Raw genomic sequence first — 13,499 nt, forward strand, 5'->3', positions numbered from 1 at the left:
GGAGGCGTGGACACTGAGGACTCCCTTCAAAACTCAAGCCCTGTGCTCGCAGCGAGGGGTTTCAAACTTAGCTACTGCTTCTAGAGACGAATGATCGAGCGCCACTGTTTCTGCTAGGCTTGACTCCCATATCTACAGCTAGGACACCCCAAAAAGAACTGACCCGGCACATAGCAGACGCCTGGGCTGAATGGGTCGTCCGTCACACTAATGACCGTTCTTTCTCTGCTGTCCGGGCTGGCCAATCGCTACTCTATAGTGCCATGCACTTTTCCCGCTACTCTTCAACTTACTGGACTCGGCGCCATATCCGATGCCCTTGTTGGAAGTTAAGTGGACCAACCCGGCTGTGTTTCTAGAGCTCAACAATCTGGGACTTGCCAACGGAGACATCAACGCGGACTGGCTGAAGCATTGGAGAAGAAAGGCAGCCGAAACAGCTATGGCCAAGATTAAGCAGTCGCTCGAAATTGAGGAGGCAGTCTTTGGTTATGCGTCGTTCAGGAAGCGTGACAGGCCTGTGTATGAAGACGGTACTCCCGAGAACGATCCAGAAAATGAGAATGACCACTTGCAGATGGAATGGATAAGTCAGAGCTGCGAGCCCGATGCAGAGAGCTCCTAGCCGCGGGGCCCATCAGTTCATGCGGAACATTGTCGGTTGCCCAGCGGTAATAGAAGGCCTCATCTATGGTACTGTTTACAACTTCCTGAAGCTCGTTCTGGGCCACGAAGGATCTCGGCGGGTTATTGAGCCTCTCAAACGCCAAGCCGAACCCCCAGTCGACAGTACCGGTGTGCCAATGGTCATCAAGCAAATCTCACAGCTGGCAGACTCATGTTGAGTCAATCATTTTCTACTGCCAGGTCCATTCCAAACGTACTATTGACCATAGATTTTCAGGGAACAACCGGACTGCTAGCCTCATGCAATAACTGTTCCGAATAAGACCTAAGCAATGGTGCCTATCAATTTTCAGTTTGCTATAAGGGACTGGAGATTATGAAATCTATTACGACGGGAACCTTCGAGACCACATGAAGCAGCGGGTTATCTGGTCGCTGAGAGTCACCTGCAAGCCCGACGTGAGGCCACATGCCGCCAGTCTCTTTACCAAAGTGCACCACGGGGCCCAAGATGGCGAGGTTTAATGTCTTAAGCATTGCCTCCTAACGGCCGATTATCTTCAGCTTTACTTGCGTGGCTTCCATGTCTCGGATGAGGTTGGTAAGTTGCTTCTGATGTACCGTGACAACGTCGCGCAGTTTCCTCACTTTCTGTGGTATCCCAACACCGGCGGGAAGGGTGGTTGTGCAGGTCGGACAGTTGTGTCCACGGGAGTCTAGGTCCCAGGTGGACTCGGGTGTCCGTGTCTCCTTCGAGTCTTCCGATGACTATGCTACTCTTCTGGGCTACGCCTCCCCTTATGCTGAGGAATATCTTGAGCAGAGCGCTAATGTAATAGAGGCTGGCCTGAGCCGCCTCCGCATGATGAAGATTCCCGGCGCCGGCGACCGTCGCTACTTGGGATTTTTGGAGTTTGCGGATACCGAGTATCAATCCCAGGTCGGGGACAGGTTCGAGATCAATTTTGACTCTGATGATTAAAGCTAGGACAGGATCGGCTTTGTGTTTATGTGCAGCCCAGCGCCCTGCTCCCCGGTGACCAGCACCACAGTCATGCTGACTCGCCCGTGGAAGTCCGAAACTGGCGAATGGGTTATGCTGGATGAGGGTCTAGAGCTCCGTCCCCCCTCCCCCCCGACGGTGGAAGAATCAATTCGCTGCACCCATGATCGAACAGCACAGAACGGCGACGAACAGACGGGAAGCTCCTACAGATACGGAGGTACATGTAAGCAGAAGCCTAAGGCCCTGACACTCGATGCATCCCAAGGATCGGAGGCTGACTGCGTCAAAATTTCTCTATGCAACAATCTCAGTACGACAGGCTTCCTTCGCTCCAAGAGAAGGGTGAATGTGATGACCTCGTCCATTCTTCAATGCTGTCGCCACAGCAGCAGCTGTATCTATGTCCCCGTTGTTTAGTCATTACACTCCCTAACTAGCGTCGATACTCGGACTGAAACCGTTATAGACCACCACGCACAACTACAGTCAAAGAAGCAGTCTGGAGTTTCGGACATCAATGACCCGAACGTATGTCGTGTCGAGCACCAACTGTGACATGTCATGGTATTCTCAGGATACTGCTCATCGATTATGTTGGCCTTCCTGAGTAATCCTGCCCACGTGATTAGAACTCAGATAGTTCAACCAATCCAACCACCAAGAATTCAAGAACACGTTCCGAATAGCCCACCCCTGAGTCCTCGATTTGCTGACAGATTATAGGAGGTGAACTTGCTGTTAGACTGGCGGCTTTGCTGGCGGCTTTCAGATACACTGGTAAGCGAGGAAACTCCCTCCATAGAGGTATGTCGCACAGCTTTCGACCGCTGACCAGCAAGGGCTCTAGTCCTCGTCACATATAGGGCCCGTGCAGCGGACATCCAGCGCGATCTCCAATCAGGTCCCTCAATATGGCGACCTGGCGCTATGCTCGACGAGATGTTCCAGCTGGCGTGGCCGTGGGATGAATTTGATCTCTGGGACAAGTGGAGGATTCTGGCAGCTATAGCATCCTGCTTCGGCTCATCCGTCGCTTACACAATTTCCACCTCACCTGCTACGAACATGGCCCCCTTAAAAGTATGATTCCCGCGAACTGGCCGCGACTAGACATCTTGCAGTCACGGCCTAGCGGACTGGAACGTTCGTCGGCTGTGCTATCTTGCCCGAACTCATCGGTGGGGCGTGTGCGAATTGCCATTGGAACTCTTTCGGCCGCCAGTGCTCGCTCCATCGAGAGTAACAACGTCGCTCCGTTCGTCAAATTGACCTGATGGACAGGGAAGGATCTCCTGTCCAAGCGGAAGGTAGATGGTCTACCTCATATGAGCGAGGGCTGGATGAACAGCTCCATGAGGGTATGTATCCTCGTGACTAGAGCTGAGGCATACCTCCTCGGCGGAGGTATCAACTGCACAGCCACTGACACATGAGTCACCTCTTCTCGGGCCACGTGGAAGGTTTTCTACGAAGGAGCCGTAGAGAGCTACGGTCTCGAGCGCAGATGAGAAGGAAATTTGCCGTTTCTCCAGTCTCTGTCGAGCTGGGAAAGCATCGTGAGAAGATTACAAACAATATCGATTTTCTTGGTGTCGATGGGAAGGCCCGAACCTGCCTGCGCCCCAGTCGCAGCCGCGAACGTCCTCCCCCGCACGGCCACCTACGTCCGGGGGGGTTGCGTACAACAGTTGACTATAGTCAACATCATGGCAGCCCCCGCGGTCCCCGGGCCCATAATCTCCGGACCTCCCCCGCCGCCAGCGGGCACACCCTGGGCTGACTGGGATTAGCCGGCGCCCTGCGATCGGGCCAACGACGAGGAGTGGGGATGCCACCCTCTTCGTCGAGCTGCCTCCTGCGGCCAGGTTTGCCGGTCGCACGACGGCGGCAGCCTACTTCATCATGCTTCGATACCACTGAGGCTCGTCTTGCCGTTAACTTCGCAATAACTCTTTGCCAGAGAGGAGACGTGCTACTCCTCTCTCCATACAACGCACAAAATGCCATGATCACGGAGCAGCTAGCGAGCCGATACTCAGATGCTCAACACAAGTCTGGGGCGTACAAGTCTTCAAGGACATGACCAAGTACGTGTATAAGGACCCGGACCGTACTAAACTCTACTTCAGAGCGGGAGACGAGATCGAACAGTATCTAGAGAGCCAGTATATCGGTCCGACTGAGGCTGCTGTATGGCTTCTCCGTTTCCGTGTCCACGAGGAGTATCTATCCTCGACAACCCTGTTTGCGGAGAAGGGCTACACAGATAGCAGCCAGAATGAATCAATTCAAATGTGGATCCAGCTGGTGAGCATTTCGGCGGACCGCGACGTGAGTTGATTGAGCGGCTTGCCAGAATCATCTGGCGGACAAAGAACATCAATACCACAACCAATAGGCCCTACTAACAGTGCAGACAAACCTCAATGCCAGTGTTATCCTTTGGCTAGAAGTCTCAGCAGCCAGTGGTAGACTTCATAGTGCAACTACTAAGAATGCTGGAGAGCCTTCCCTTCACCTTGCCCTTTTTTAAGGTCATCCTGCGGAAGCAGGGCTAGTGTGCAATTGACGCGCAGGCAGCGAAACACGTTTTACGCTATCTCAAAGGATCTACGTTTGATGTCGTATACGGCAGTGGCTGCAGCAAGCAATTCGAGGTCTACGTCGACGCCTCATACGCCGATGATGACGACAGGAAATCCATGGAAGCGTACGTTATCACGTACGCGGGATCGCCAGTGTCATGGGCCACACGGAAACAGGCGATCATGGCATCCTCGGCCACGCTCTCGGGGTATATCGCCTGTGGTGAAGCCAATCGCGAAGCCGTCTTCCTGCGCGAGTCCGCAATGGAACTGGGACTGCCCGTCGGTGACAAGGTTCTTATACACACGGATTTCAACAACGCAGTCGCCCTCGATGCTATTTCGACACCAGACAAGAGAGCTATCTTTCAGACGGCAAGACAAACTCTAATTTTTTGCCAAGGCAGCCTCTCTTCCCGAAGATATATCTGAATCTTCAGTGATTCGCCTGTCCCCCTCCCGCCCGGCATTCCACCGCACAGCTGCAGAGGACATCTTGCAGCTTCGGCGAGCGAGTATCCTCTTCGAGTTGGGGGACATCACCAAAGAGGAGCTACAGGACAGATCCAGAGCAGACCTCTACGGGACAGATACGGTATATCCTATTTTCCTCAAAAAATCTGCTTTGCGGACTTGATTGCGATCTTCAATAGTATGGGGGTAGATACATCTGCTCAGGGCTGTAACCAGTGGTTTCCAGGAGGGCCAGACCCACTTCCAGCAAATGCGCTCCGTATTTGGCGATTGGTTGACTCATCTGGAATGACTCTGTCGCTCGGTTACTACTACCTAGTTATACTCTAGTAGCGACTGCATCGGCTGCGATTTTCTAGATGCAGTTACATCAAGAGTGAGTATGGAGCTTATCGGCGCACGCCCATGACTATCGCCTGTCCCCCGTTTTGCGCTTGTTCTCGTTAGCCAGCCGATCCTTGCGCAGTCGATGCTTCACCCGGACATTGGAGACATGGTCGTTATCTCCTCATGAAATACTGTCGGTACCTTATTCCTGCTACAGCTATCGTATACCAACCAGCCTCATGTGGGGTTGGATTGTATTGCATCCGACACTTGCAAGGATACACTCCAAGCTGTGGTTGTGTGTTGGGGATTTGAAGCTGCTGCTTAGCCGGGTGAGAATTGACATCTGAATAATATCGATATTCAGGCAATAATCAACACATATGGGGAATCGTGTGAGGAAGCCTCCGGCGACTTCTGGAGTGCCTCATGGTTAGAAGCACAACGGTCTCATTCATCAGGCCATTGGTATGTCTTCTCTTTATGGCCTTTGTCGTAGTTTCCCGGCTGCGGTGGCTGATAGTTCGATTATTCTAGCTTGATGAATCGCTCTTCCCACTTCTTCTGTTGCTTTTCCCTGTCTCGTTCAAAAAGTCGGCATGCACACGTAAAAATGCTATGACTGAGGCAAAGGACCAGCCCGCATCGGAGCATCAATCTTCAGGCCGCCTGTGGTGTGAATGAAAATGCCCGCGCTTGCCAACTTTCCCCATTCTCCTGTTTTCCAATACCAGCTCACCCTGTCCATCTCAGGCCAATTCCTCAGTCATTTCCTTATTCCTTATTACCTCGTTCCCTATGCCTCACCGTTGCCAAAACAAAAGAAAACACGCACTGTCCCCACCGCGGAGACTTTTCAGGCGATGCATCAAAAAAGAAGCCATAGGCTACGAACTAGGAAGAGAGAGTATTGATAGAGCACTCGAGTTTCACAATCTACCCAAAATTTGCCCTGAAACTGCCTCGGGCCCCGGTTCAAACCTTGATTGACCACCACCAGAAATCTTACTTCATAACAGTCAAGACCAAACTCCAGTCAACGCCGAAGGCGAGAATCCCGCCTCTACTCAAGTCGAAACCGCAGAAATCATCGACCCCACCCGTCCTTCCGTGTCACGAAATTGGCATGGCCGGAAAGAAAAGAAAAGTCGCCACCTAGGACGACGATGATACTGCGATCCTGACCGGGCCCGACCCCAATGATTCTATCCCCGGTATCAAACCAGAGGTAATTAACTTTGATCCTAAACAAACGTCGATCATCCGTCTTGTGGAAAAGCACACTATATCGACTTCACTTCTGCGTTGTATTATGCTGTGCATGATCTGCAAAGGTCATGAAATGGTGCTCTTATCTTAAACCCTGCGATGCAATGATAGGGAAGACATTGAGGAGGAAGGGGAGGTAAACAGTGAGCTACTGGACACCGATGAGCTTCCCGCACGTCGTCCAATGAATCCAATGAGAAGTACGTCTATCGAGTGCTTGATCTAGGATCGGATAACATCGAAGCTCGACAGACCATGTCTATTTACCGACTTGAGGCTATTTTGGGACAGACCTGGACTCTAGCACACCAGACCCCAGAAGACAATTTAACGAACGGCAGCCCATCGACAGGCGGATATAGGCTATCTTGGCTAATACATTGGGAAAATTCTTCTCCGTGTGATAGTCAAGATTGAACAGACAATCCTCCCAGTTGTTTGTACAACAATCGGTGGTTCAAAACCGACCCGAAAGGAAGTGCCTCTTCTCCCAACATCTATCGACTGGCTTGACATCTTTGATAATGGCTTGCACAAAAAGACACCGAAACCAATGAGCTACCGAAGAACAGTATGCAGGTAGGCCATGTCCATGTGAATAGGTTACTCAAGTATAAGCGAATGCTATATTGTACGTGTTTATTTCATTTTTTTCACCATCGGTTGATGCAATCAATATTCACTACCTATGTTGCGCCTTATACCCAAGAGGCCTGCTTTTCTGTCTTTTTTCTTCTGATGCATATGCAAGTCTTGTGTTGTTTTATTTTCTCCATTATTGTTATCCTCCATGTGTTTTGCATATGCAATGATCTGTTTCTTTGATATCTTCATCCTCTTAATATATACCCAGCACATGCTAATCTTAGGTCTTTTTAGATCCTTTTATTTGATTATTATTCTATCTACCTTCAGTTTATATACTCTGCCTACGCCTTGCACATACCTTGCGTATACCGTGCATACGCTCTCAACATGTCCGCCATAGCGCGTTTGTGGGCGGAGAATGACATCAATAACCCGGGGATGTTGAATACGGTTAATTCGCGTTCGCAGTTTAGGTATTTTCATAGTAAATATATACTCCGCCTATTCAGTTTATATGCTAAGCATATATAGGATCTATCCCTAATCACAGTGCCGGATGACAACCCTATGCGTTCCGTGCGCCTTGCGTGTCCGCAGAGAATAACAGCGGTATGTGCATAGCCAGCACACATGCGCTGCATATGCTGACGATATATATAGCTACGCCTAATGAAGGTGTCCTTATCAGTTCTGTATCAGGCCTTGTGTAAGTCTATGAAACGCATATCCGTAGCATATGCTAACCCCTACAGCTGCCATATAGCAGTCTCGGGTGGAAACGATATGTGTGGCCACTACTGCCTGGCCAGACCAGAGGACATCCATCGCAAAAATTAACAATGAAGAAGCGCCTCTTTATCACGATCAATGTGTTCCTCGCGATCAACGACCACGGACCACCCGCCGCCTTTGTCTTCCTGAACTCAAGACATCATGGGGTGGGATAAAGCGATGCCGCATCCTGAAGGCCTGCCTTCGGGATATCAATTTGCTTTTGCTCTTCTTACCCGCGATGCCAGAAGTCACCCTGTAAAACTCTAAATAGGATAAAGATAATGAGCCGAAAGGCTGATAAAGACGACTCTGAAAGAGATAGAAGACAGAAGCCTGGCTTTCCCCGAGTGCTTGGTACCTGAGAGGTTTAAAAGGGCTGTTAGGTGGTGTTTTGGCGGCTCGAATTATGGGCGGATGATTGATTTCACATATTCGAGTCACAACTAAATTGAAACACTGGTGCTAGATAGAGGTGGTAACAACTTGTCACAATCGATATGCGGTTCAGCTCTTTACATACAGTTCATCTCGATGGGTCAGGTTGGTCGGAAGTGTTGTGAGAATGCACGTGACCCCTCACCAACGACTATGACCTTCCTAAATAGGCAATTCTGAATCTATCCCCTTTTCCATCAAACAACGCTTCTAGAATCATCATTGCAGCAAATACACCCCTGCTGATAGTCCGGCCGATGCATTTCTCGCCCGAGACGCGATAATGCTATGGTCTCAAACGTTGGACCCTCGCAAAGGAACAACACCCCATCAGCACGGGAGATTGCGCCATCGGACCACGGCTTTCGTGATCGCCCGCCAACGGCAGCATAACTGGCTCATCCAGGCATTGTGCATCCAGGCACGCCATCCTCTCCACTCTTTGCAAGTGCAGGGAAGAGTCAATGATCATCGCGTGCAGGAACGATTTCTGGAACCATGGCTGGACCGATGCGCCGATGCGCCGAGGGGTAGAGGGGTAGCGGGGTTGCATGGCAAGTATATAACCCTTCCCCTCGCTCATCCAAGCTGCGTTTCTGATCCTCCACTGCAGCATATAAATCCAAACAGACCTCTATAGTCCCTGTCCACGGACACAAGACCACTAGCAGTCCCTCACAATGGCTCTAACCCAACAACCCCCGACCACTATCCCCCTAGACATCTTCCCGGACGGCCTCAAAACCACCGGCCAACACCCCCCGCTTTACGAACACATCCACCCCTTCGACCGCTTCCCCAAGGAAATCACCGGCCCGACCGTCTGGAAGCCCGAAGACTACCGCGAGCACCCGGAGAAATGGACCCATCGGTTTACCCCGGAAGAGGTCGAGGAGCTCTCGACGGCGGCGGATGCCTTCCTGGCGAATAAGATTCCGTTGACGGGTATTAGCAAGGTGAGCAGGGCCTACCACCACCACCAGGACCATTACCTCTCAAGAACCAAAGCTAACCAAGCGAGAAAGACCAACTTCCCCCTCCCCACCCTCTCCACGCGGCTACACACCCTGCGCGAAGACCTGCTCAACGGCAAAGGCTTCATCCTCTTCAAAGGCCTCCCCGTGCACGCCTGGGGCAATCACAAATCCGCCGTCGCGTACATGGGCCTAGGCACGTACCTGGGGTATTTTGTGAGCCAAAATAGCCGCGGTCACGTTCTGGGGCATGTCAAGGACCTCGGCGAAGATCCCACGCAGATCGACTCGGTGCGCATCTATCGTACGAATGCGAGGTAGGCCTGCCTTTCCCTTCATCTGGATTCCCCCCGCCCCAGAACGAAAGAGCTGACCATGTGCTCGGGACGGGATAGACAATTCTTCCACGCCGACGACTCGGACATCGTCGGCCTGCTCTGCATCCACCGCGCGCGCGAGGGCGGCGAATCCGACCTCGTCTCCTCGCACCACGTATACAACACGCTGGCCCGGGAGCGGCCGGACGTGCTGAAGACGCTGACGGAGCCGATCTGGTACTTCGACCGGAAGGGGGAGACCAGCAAGGGCGAGGAGGAGTGGATCCGCACCAGTGTGGTGTATTTGGAGCGGGAGGGTGCTGGTGGTGCCGAGCCGCGGGTGTATACCAAGTGAGTCCTGCCCTACCCTACCTTTACCTTACCCTATCCCCAAGCCCAATTCCAAGCCGTACCCCTGTACCTCCAAGTCGACGGCCAAGCTAACTGTCATAAGGTGGGACCCGTACTACGTCCGCTCGCTGACACGCTTCTCGTCAACCGGGTTAATCCCCCCGCTCAGCGCGGCCCAAACCGAGGCCCTCGAGGTGCTGGAAGCCACCTGCAACCGGCACGCGTTGCACATGATCCTCGAGGTCGGCGATATCCAGTTCCTGGCGAATTCGCACGTGCTGCACGCGCGCACGGCGTACGTGGACCACGCGCCGCCCACGCCGCGGCGGCATCTGATGCGGTTGTGGTTGGCGACGCCGGAGAGTGAGGGCGGGTGGCGGTTGCCGTTCTGGGATAGTAATGAGAAGAAGCGCGGGGGCATTCAGGTCGATGATCAGCCGCCCGTGGCGCCTTTGGATGCTGAGTAGATTCGTTTTTGGGACTTGTGTTGTAAGATTTAGCCTGGTTTCTCTGTTTGTTGGGAATGAAATACCATTTGTTTCTCTAAGGTAATAGTCATCTGGGGCTTAGTCATAGTGTGTGTGTGTGTGTGTGTGTGTGTGTGTGTGTATTAGGTTATAGTCATAATTCGTACATTCCTCTCTTCTCCTCTTCATGCTGATGCTGGCTGGGAAAGGGCAACTGCTAGTTCTCCAGACAAAGGGATAGAACATAGCCATGGCTTCCCACCTACTGCGCCTTGATCTTATAATTCCCCCCACTCACAATCTCCAACTTGCCCTTGGCCACCATCCCCGCCAGAAACTCCCGGAGCTCCTCGTTGCTGAACGGGAACCCCCCGGGGACCGCAATCTTTAGCATCATCACGATCCGCTGCAGCGGCATGGCGCCCTGGTTCGTCAACATCCCCACGATGAACTGCCAGTACAGGTTCATCTTCTCCATCGCGGCCGCTTCGGCCGATTCCTTGGCGGCGGCCGCTGCCGCTGCCGCTGCCGCCTCGGCCGCGTCCTCGAAGGCCGGGGATGTGCCCAAGTTGGATGGGCGGCGCGGGTGGTGCATGGTCGGCGTCGTCGGGGCGGTTTCGGTCTTGGGGGAGGTCGCGGTGGATTGAGCGGCTGGTGGGCCGCCGTCATGCTCACCAGAGGAGGAAGGCAGGACTTCCAGCACGCGGAAGGTGTCGCGCGGGTGTTCGTGGAGGATGCGTTTGCTCACCCAGAAGAGGCAGGCGGAGCGGACGAGGGTGGCGGGCATTTGGAGTTGGTGGGCGAGGTCGGTGATGGTTCTGGTCGTGGTTCCCGCGGAGGATGAGTTGAAGGCATAGATGACCGTGGCTTGCCATGTGGTGACGTCGTCGACGAAGACGCGGTCCTCCAGGTCGAGTTCCACGGTGACTTGGCCGAGGCCGTTGAGCCAGGTGAGCTTGCGGGATTGTTTGAGGGAGCCGAAGCCCTGCGCGTAGCGCTGCTGGAGGGAGGCGATGGGCTCTGGAACGCGGAACTCCGGCCCGGGGAGGTCGGGCCAGAAGAAATGCGACAGAATCTTGGCGTGGAGGGAGGGGTTCTCGGGTTGCTGCTGGCTCTTCGCTAAGCCTTGGTCATTGCGGATGACGCCGTCCACGCGGCGCGAGTCGAAGATATCGCGGAGCATGACCTCGCACGCCTGCAGCGCGTTGTCACCAAAGCGGACCTTGAGTAGTTCCAGCACAGACATCTCCTGATCGAAGTCGGCACGCTTCTGGAGGAGGCGCTCGCCGAGCATGTTCTGCATCTCTTTGACGAACATCTCCTTCGAGTCGAAGAGGCTGATCAGACTGCCGATCACGTCGGACGTCTTGGATTTCCGGTAGTCCGGCGCGGCATCCACCGGGTCCGGCATCCAGTTCATGTCATCCCAGTCGAGTTCGCCGCTGTCAGCGCGGAGGGAGTTCTGGTGCGCCTTGGTGAGCTCGGCGGATAGTTCGACCAGCGTGTCGGGGTGGTGGAGGGATGCGGTCTGGCCATCCGCATCGGCAGGATCGGCCAGTAACCCGCCAACAATGACCTTGATGGTATCGTCTCGATCACGGAGGTATCGACGGATAGGGCGGGCAATCCGATCGAGGAGAACGCCCTTGGGGTCAAGTAGATTAAAGGCGCGGATGATAGAAATGTAGACCTGGAGAATCTCGATAGTGGATGCCCCCGGATGCAGCAGTCTGAGATTCAAGGCTGCAATGAAGGACTGTGTCAGATGATATCGCGCGGCTGGATAGGTTGTGAAGTGCCGGAGATCCTCGATCGCACCGCTGCTTGCAGGCCACTCCACGATCACATCAAAGAGCTCGCTCGTCCGTAACGCTCCTAGGCGGGCAATGCCAATCTCTTGCCACTTCTCCACATCGCCCAGCGTCACGTCAAGATTGTCAACCTCCTTTTCTCCAGATTCGGGCACATTAATGATTGACAGGACCTGGACAACGAGCTGCGCAAAGACGTTCTCAATCCACTGCCGCAAGTGCTGCGAAGCCAGCGACGGGCCCTCCCACTGGCCCGTATACGCTGTTCGAACAAACTCGGTCATCAAAGCATCCATGACGCTCGCGAAAACCTTCTGTGCCTTGTCGCCGCCCATTCCCACGAGCTGCAGCCCATTGAAGAGCCGCAGCAGCCGCTCTCGCGCAGCCCCGACCTGAGAATCTTGTTCCGTCAACATCTGCATCCTGGCGGAGGGCGAGGGCTCATCGCGCCAGTCCTGGTAGGACACGGAGCACTGCCGATCCACATCCATGTCATCCACATCGTCAAGCCCGTCCGCAGCAGCCCTCTCCCGCAGGGCATCGATCCCCAGAATGACCAGCGCCTCCTTCATGACTTCGCGACTCAGCAGCGCAGACGCCTGCGACCACGGCAGTGCATAAGCCACCATCATATGAAACGACCGACACAGTTTCCCATACACACCCTCCTGCTCACCCCGATACAACGCGGTCAGGATCTCCGCCAGCGGCTCGAAGTAGATCCCCCGAATGACTTGCAGACACACCACAATCCTCTGCAAGAGACCATCCTTCTCCGGTCCTTTGAGCGTCTGCAGCAGTAGAAGAGTCAGCAAAAAAAGCACATCTACCCTGACCCTGGTTCCCGCCGACCCGACAAACTAACCTCAACCAACCCACTTCTCACGTTCCTTAAAAAGTGCCTTCGGATCTCAAACCCGTACCAATCCAGGATGCTCTTCTGCAGCGCGTCCCTTTTGTGTCGCACCCTCCTGTGGCCGAGAAACGGCTCGAGTAAGCACACGAACGCTTCCAGGGTCTCCTGGTCCGCCGTGCGGTGGCGGTTCCACAGCCGCATGAAGTGGGACTGGTCCATCTGTTCGCATCGGAGGAGTGTCGCGAAGCCTTGGTCGGGGACCGCGAGGAACTTCGTCGCGACGCGCCAGGCGCAGTCCCAGGTCGCCTGCTCGGGCCAGAGCCCGTCGTTGTCGTCATCGTCGGAGGTTGCGATCTCGGTTTGCTGGGAGGTGGTGGAGGTGCGGAAGGTAGGGTTCTCCGGGCGCTGGGAATCGGGTTCGGGGTGGTGGTGCGAGCGGTCGGAGGAGCGGGAGAATAGGGGAGGGTGAGGACCGAGTGTGTGAGACTTTGCGGCCAGGGGGAAGTCGTCGAGCGAGGCGGGGGGAAGGACAGAGGAGAAGACGCGTTTGCGCCGGCTGGTGGTGGGTGGTGCTGTTGTTGGTGGCATTGTGGTTTGATTCGAGCCCGGATAGTGAGGGATCAGTCAAGGGGGATCAT

The 13,499-nt window shown here is 54.1% G+C and overlaps 3 protein-coding genes across 3 annotated transcripts; 2 read left to right on the top strand and 1 right to left on the bottom strand.

The window, feature by feature from the left end:
- Positions 1–3,413: 3,413 nt before the first annotated feature.
- On the top strand, positions 3,414–4,855 carry ASPACDRAFT_1854247 (Ty1/Copia family ribonuclease HI; the record flags this gene model as incomplete). The annotated part of the gene is made up of 3 exons (XM_020197379.1): positions 3,414–3,964; positions 4,210–4,512; positions 4,622–4,855. The coding sequence occupies exons 1-3, from the start codon at positions 3,713–3,715 to the stop codon at positions 4,853–4,855; spliced, it is 789 nt and encodes a 262-aa protein (XP_020058605.1). The 5' UTR covers positions 3,414–3,712.
- A 3,910-nt stretch (positions 4,856–8,765) lies between these two features.
- ASPACDRAFT_41090 (TauD/TfdA family dioxygenase) lies at positions 8,766–10,194 on the top strand (the record flags this gene model as incomplete). The annotated part of the gene is made up of 4 exons (XM_020200884.1): positions 8,766–9,041; positions 9,111–9,376; positions 9,455–9,727; positions 9,831–10,194. The coding sequence occupies 4 exons, from the start codon at positions 8,766–8,768 to the stop codon at positions 10,192–10,194; spliced, it is 1,179 nt and encodes a 392-aa protein (XP_020058606.1).
- A 262-nt stretch (positions 10,195–10,456) lies between these two features.
- On the bottom strand, positions 10,457–13,449 carry ASPACDRAFT_58610 (anaphase promoting complex subunit 2; the record flags this gene model as incomplete). The annotated part of the gene is made up of 2 exons (XM_020203371.1): positions 10,457–12,796; positions 12,871–13,449. 2 exons carry the CDS (start codon positions 13,447–13,449, stop codon positions 10,457–10,459), a joined length of 2,919 nt encoding a protein of 972 aa, XP_020058607.1.
- Between the last annotated feature and the right edge of the window lie 50 nt (positions 13,450–13,499).

The sequence above is a fragment of the Aspergillus aculeatus genome (assembly GCF_001890905.1).
Source record: "Aspergillus aculeatus ATCC 16872 unplaced genomic scaffold ASPACscaffold_4, whole genome shotgun sequence".
In the NCBI taxonomy this organism is placed as follows: domain Eukaryota; kingdom Fungi; phylum Ascomycota; class Eurotiomycetes; order Eurotiales; family Aspergillaceae; genus Aspergillus; species Aspergillus aculeatus.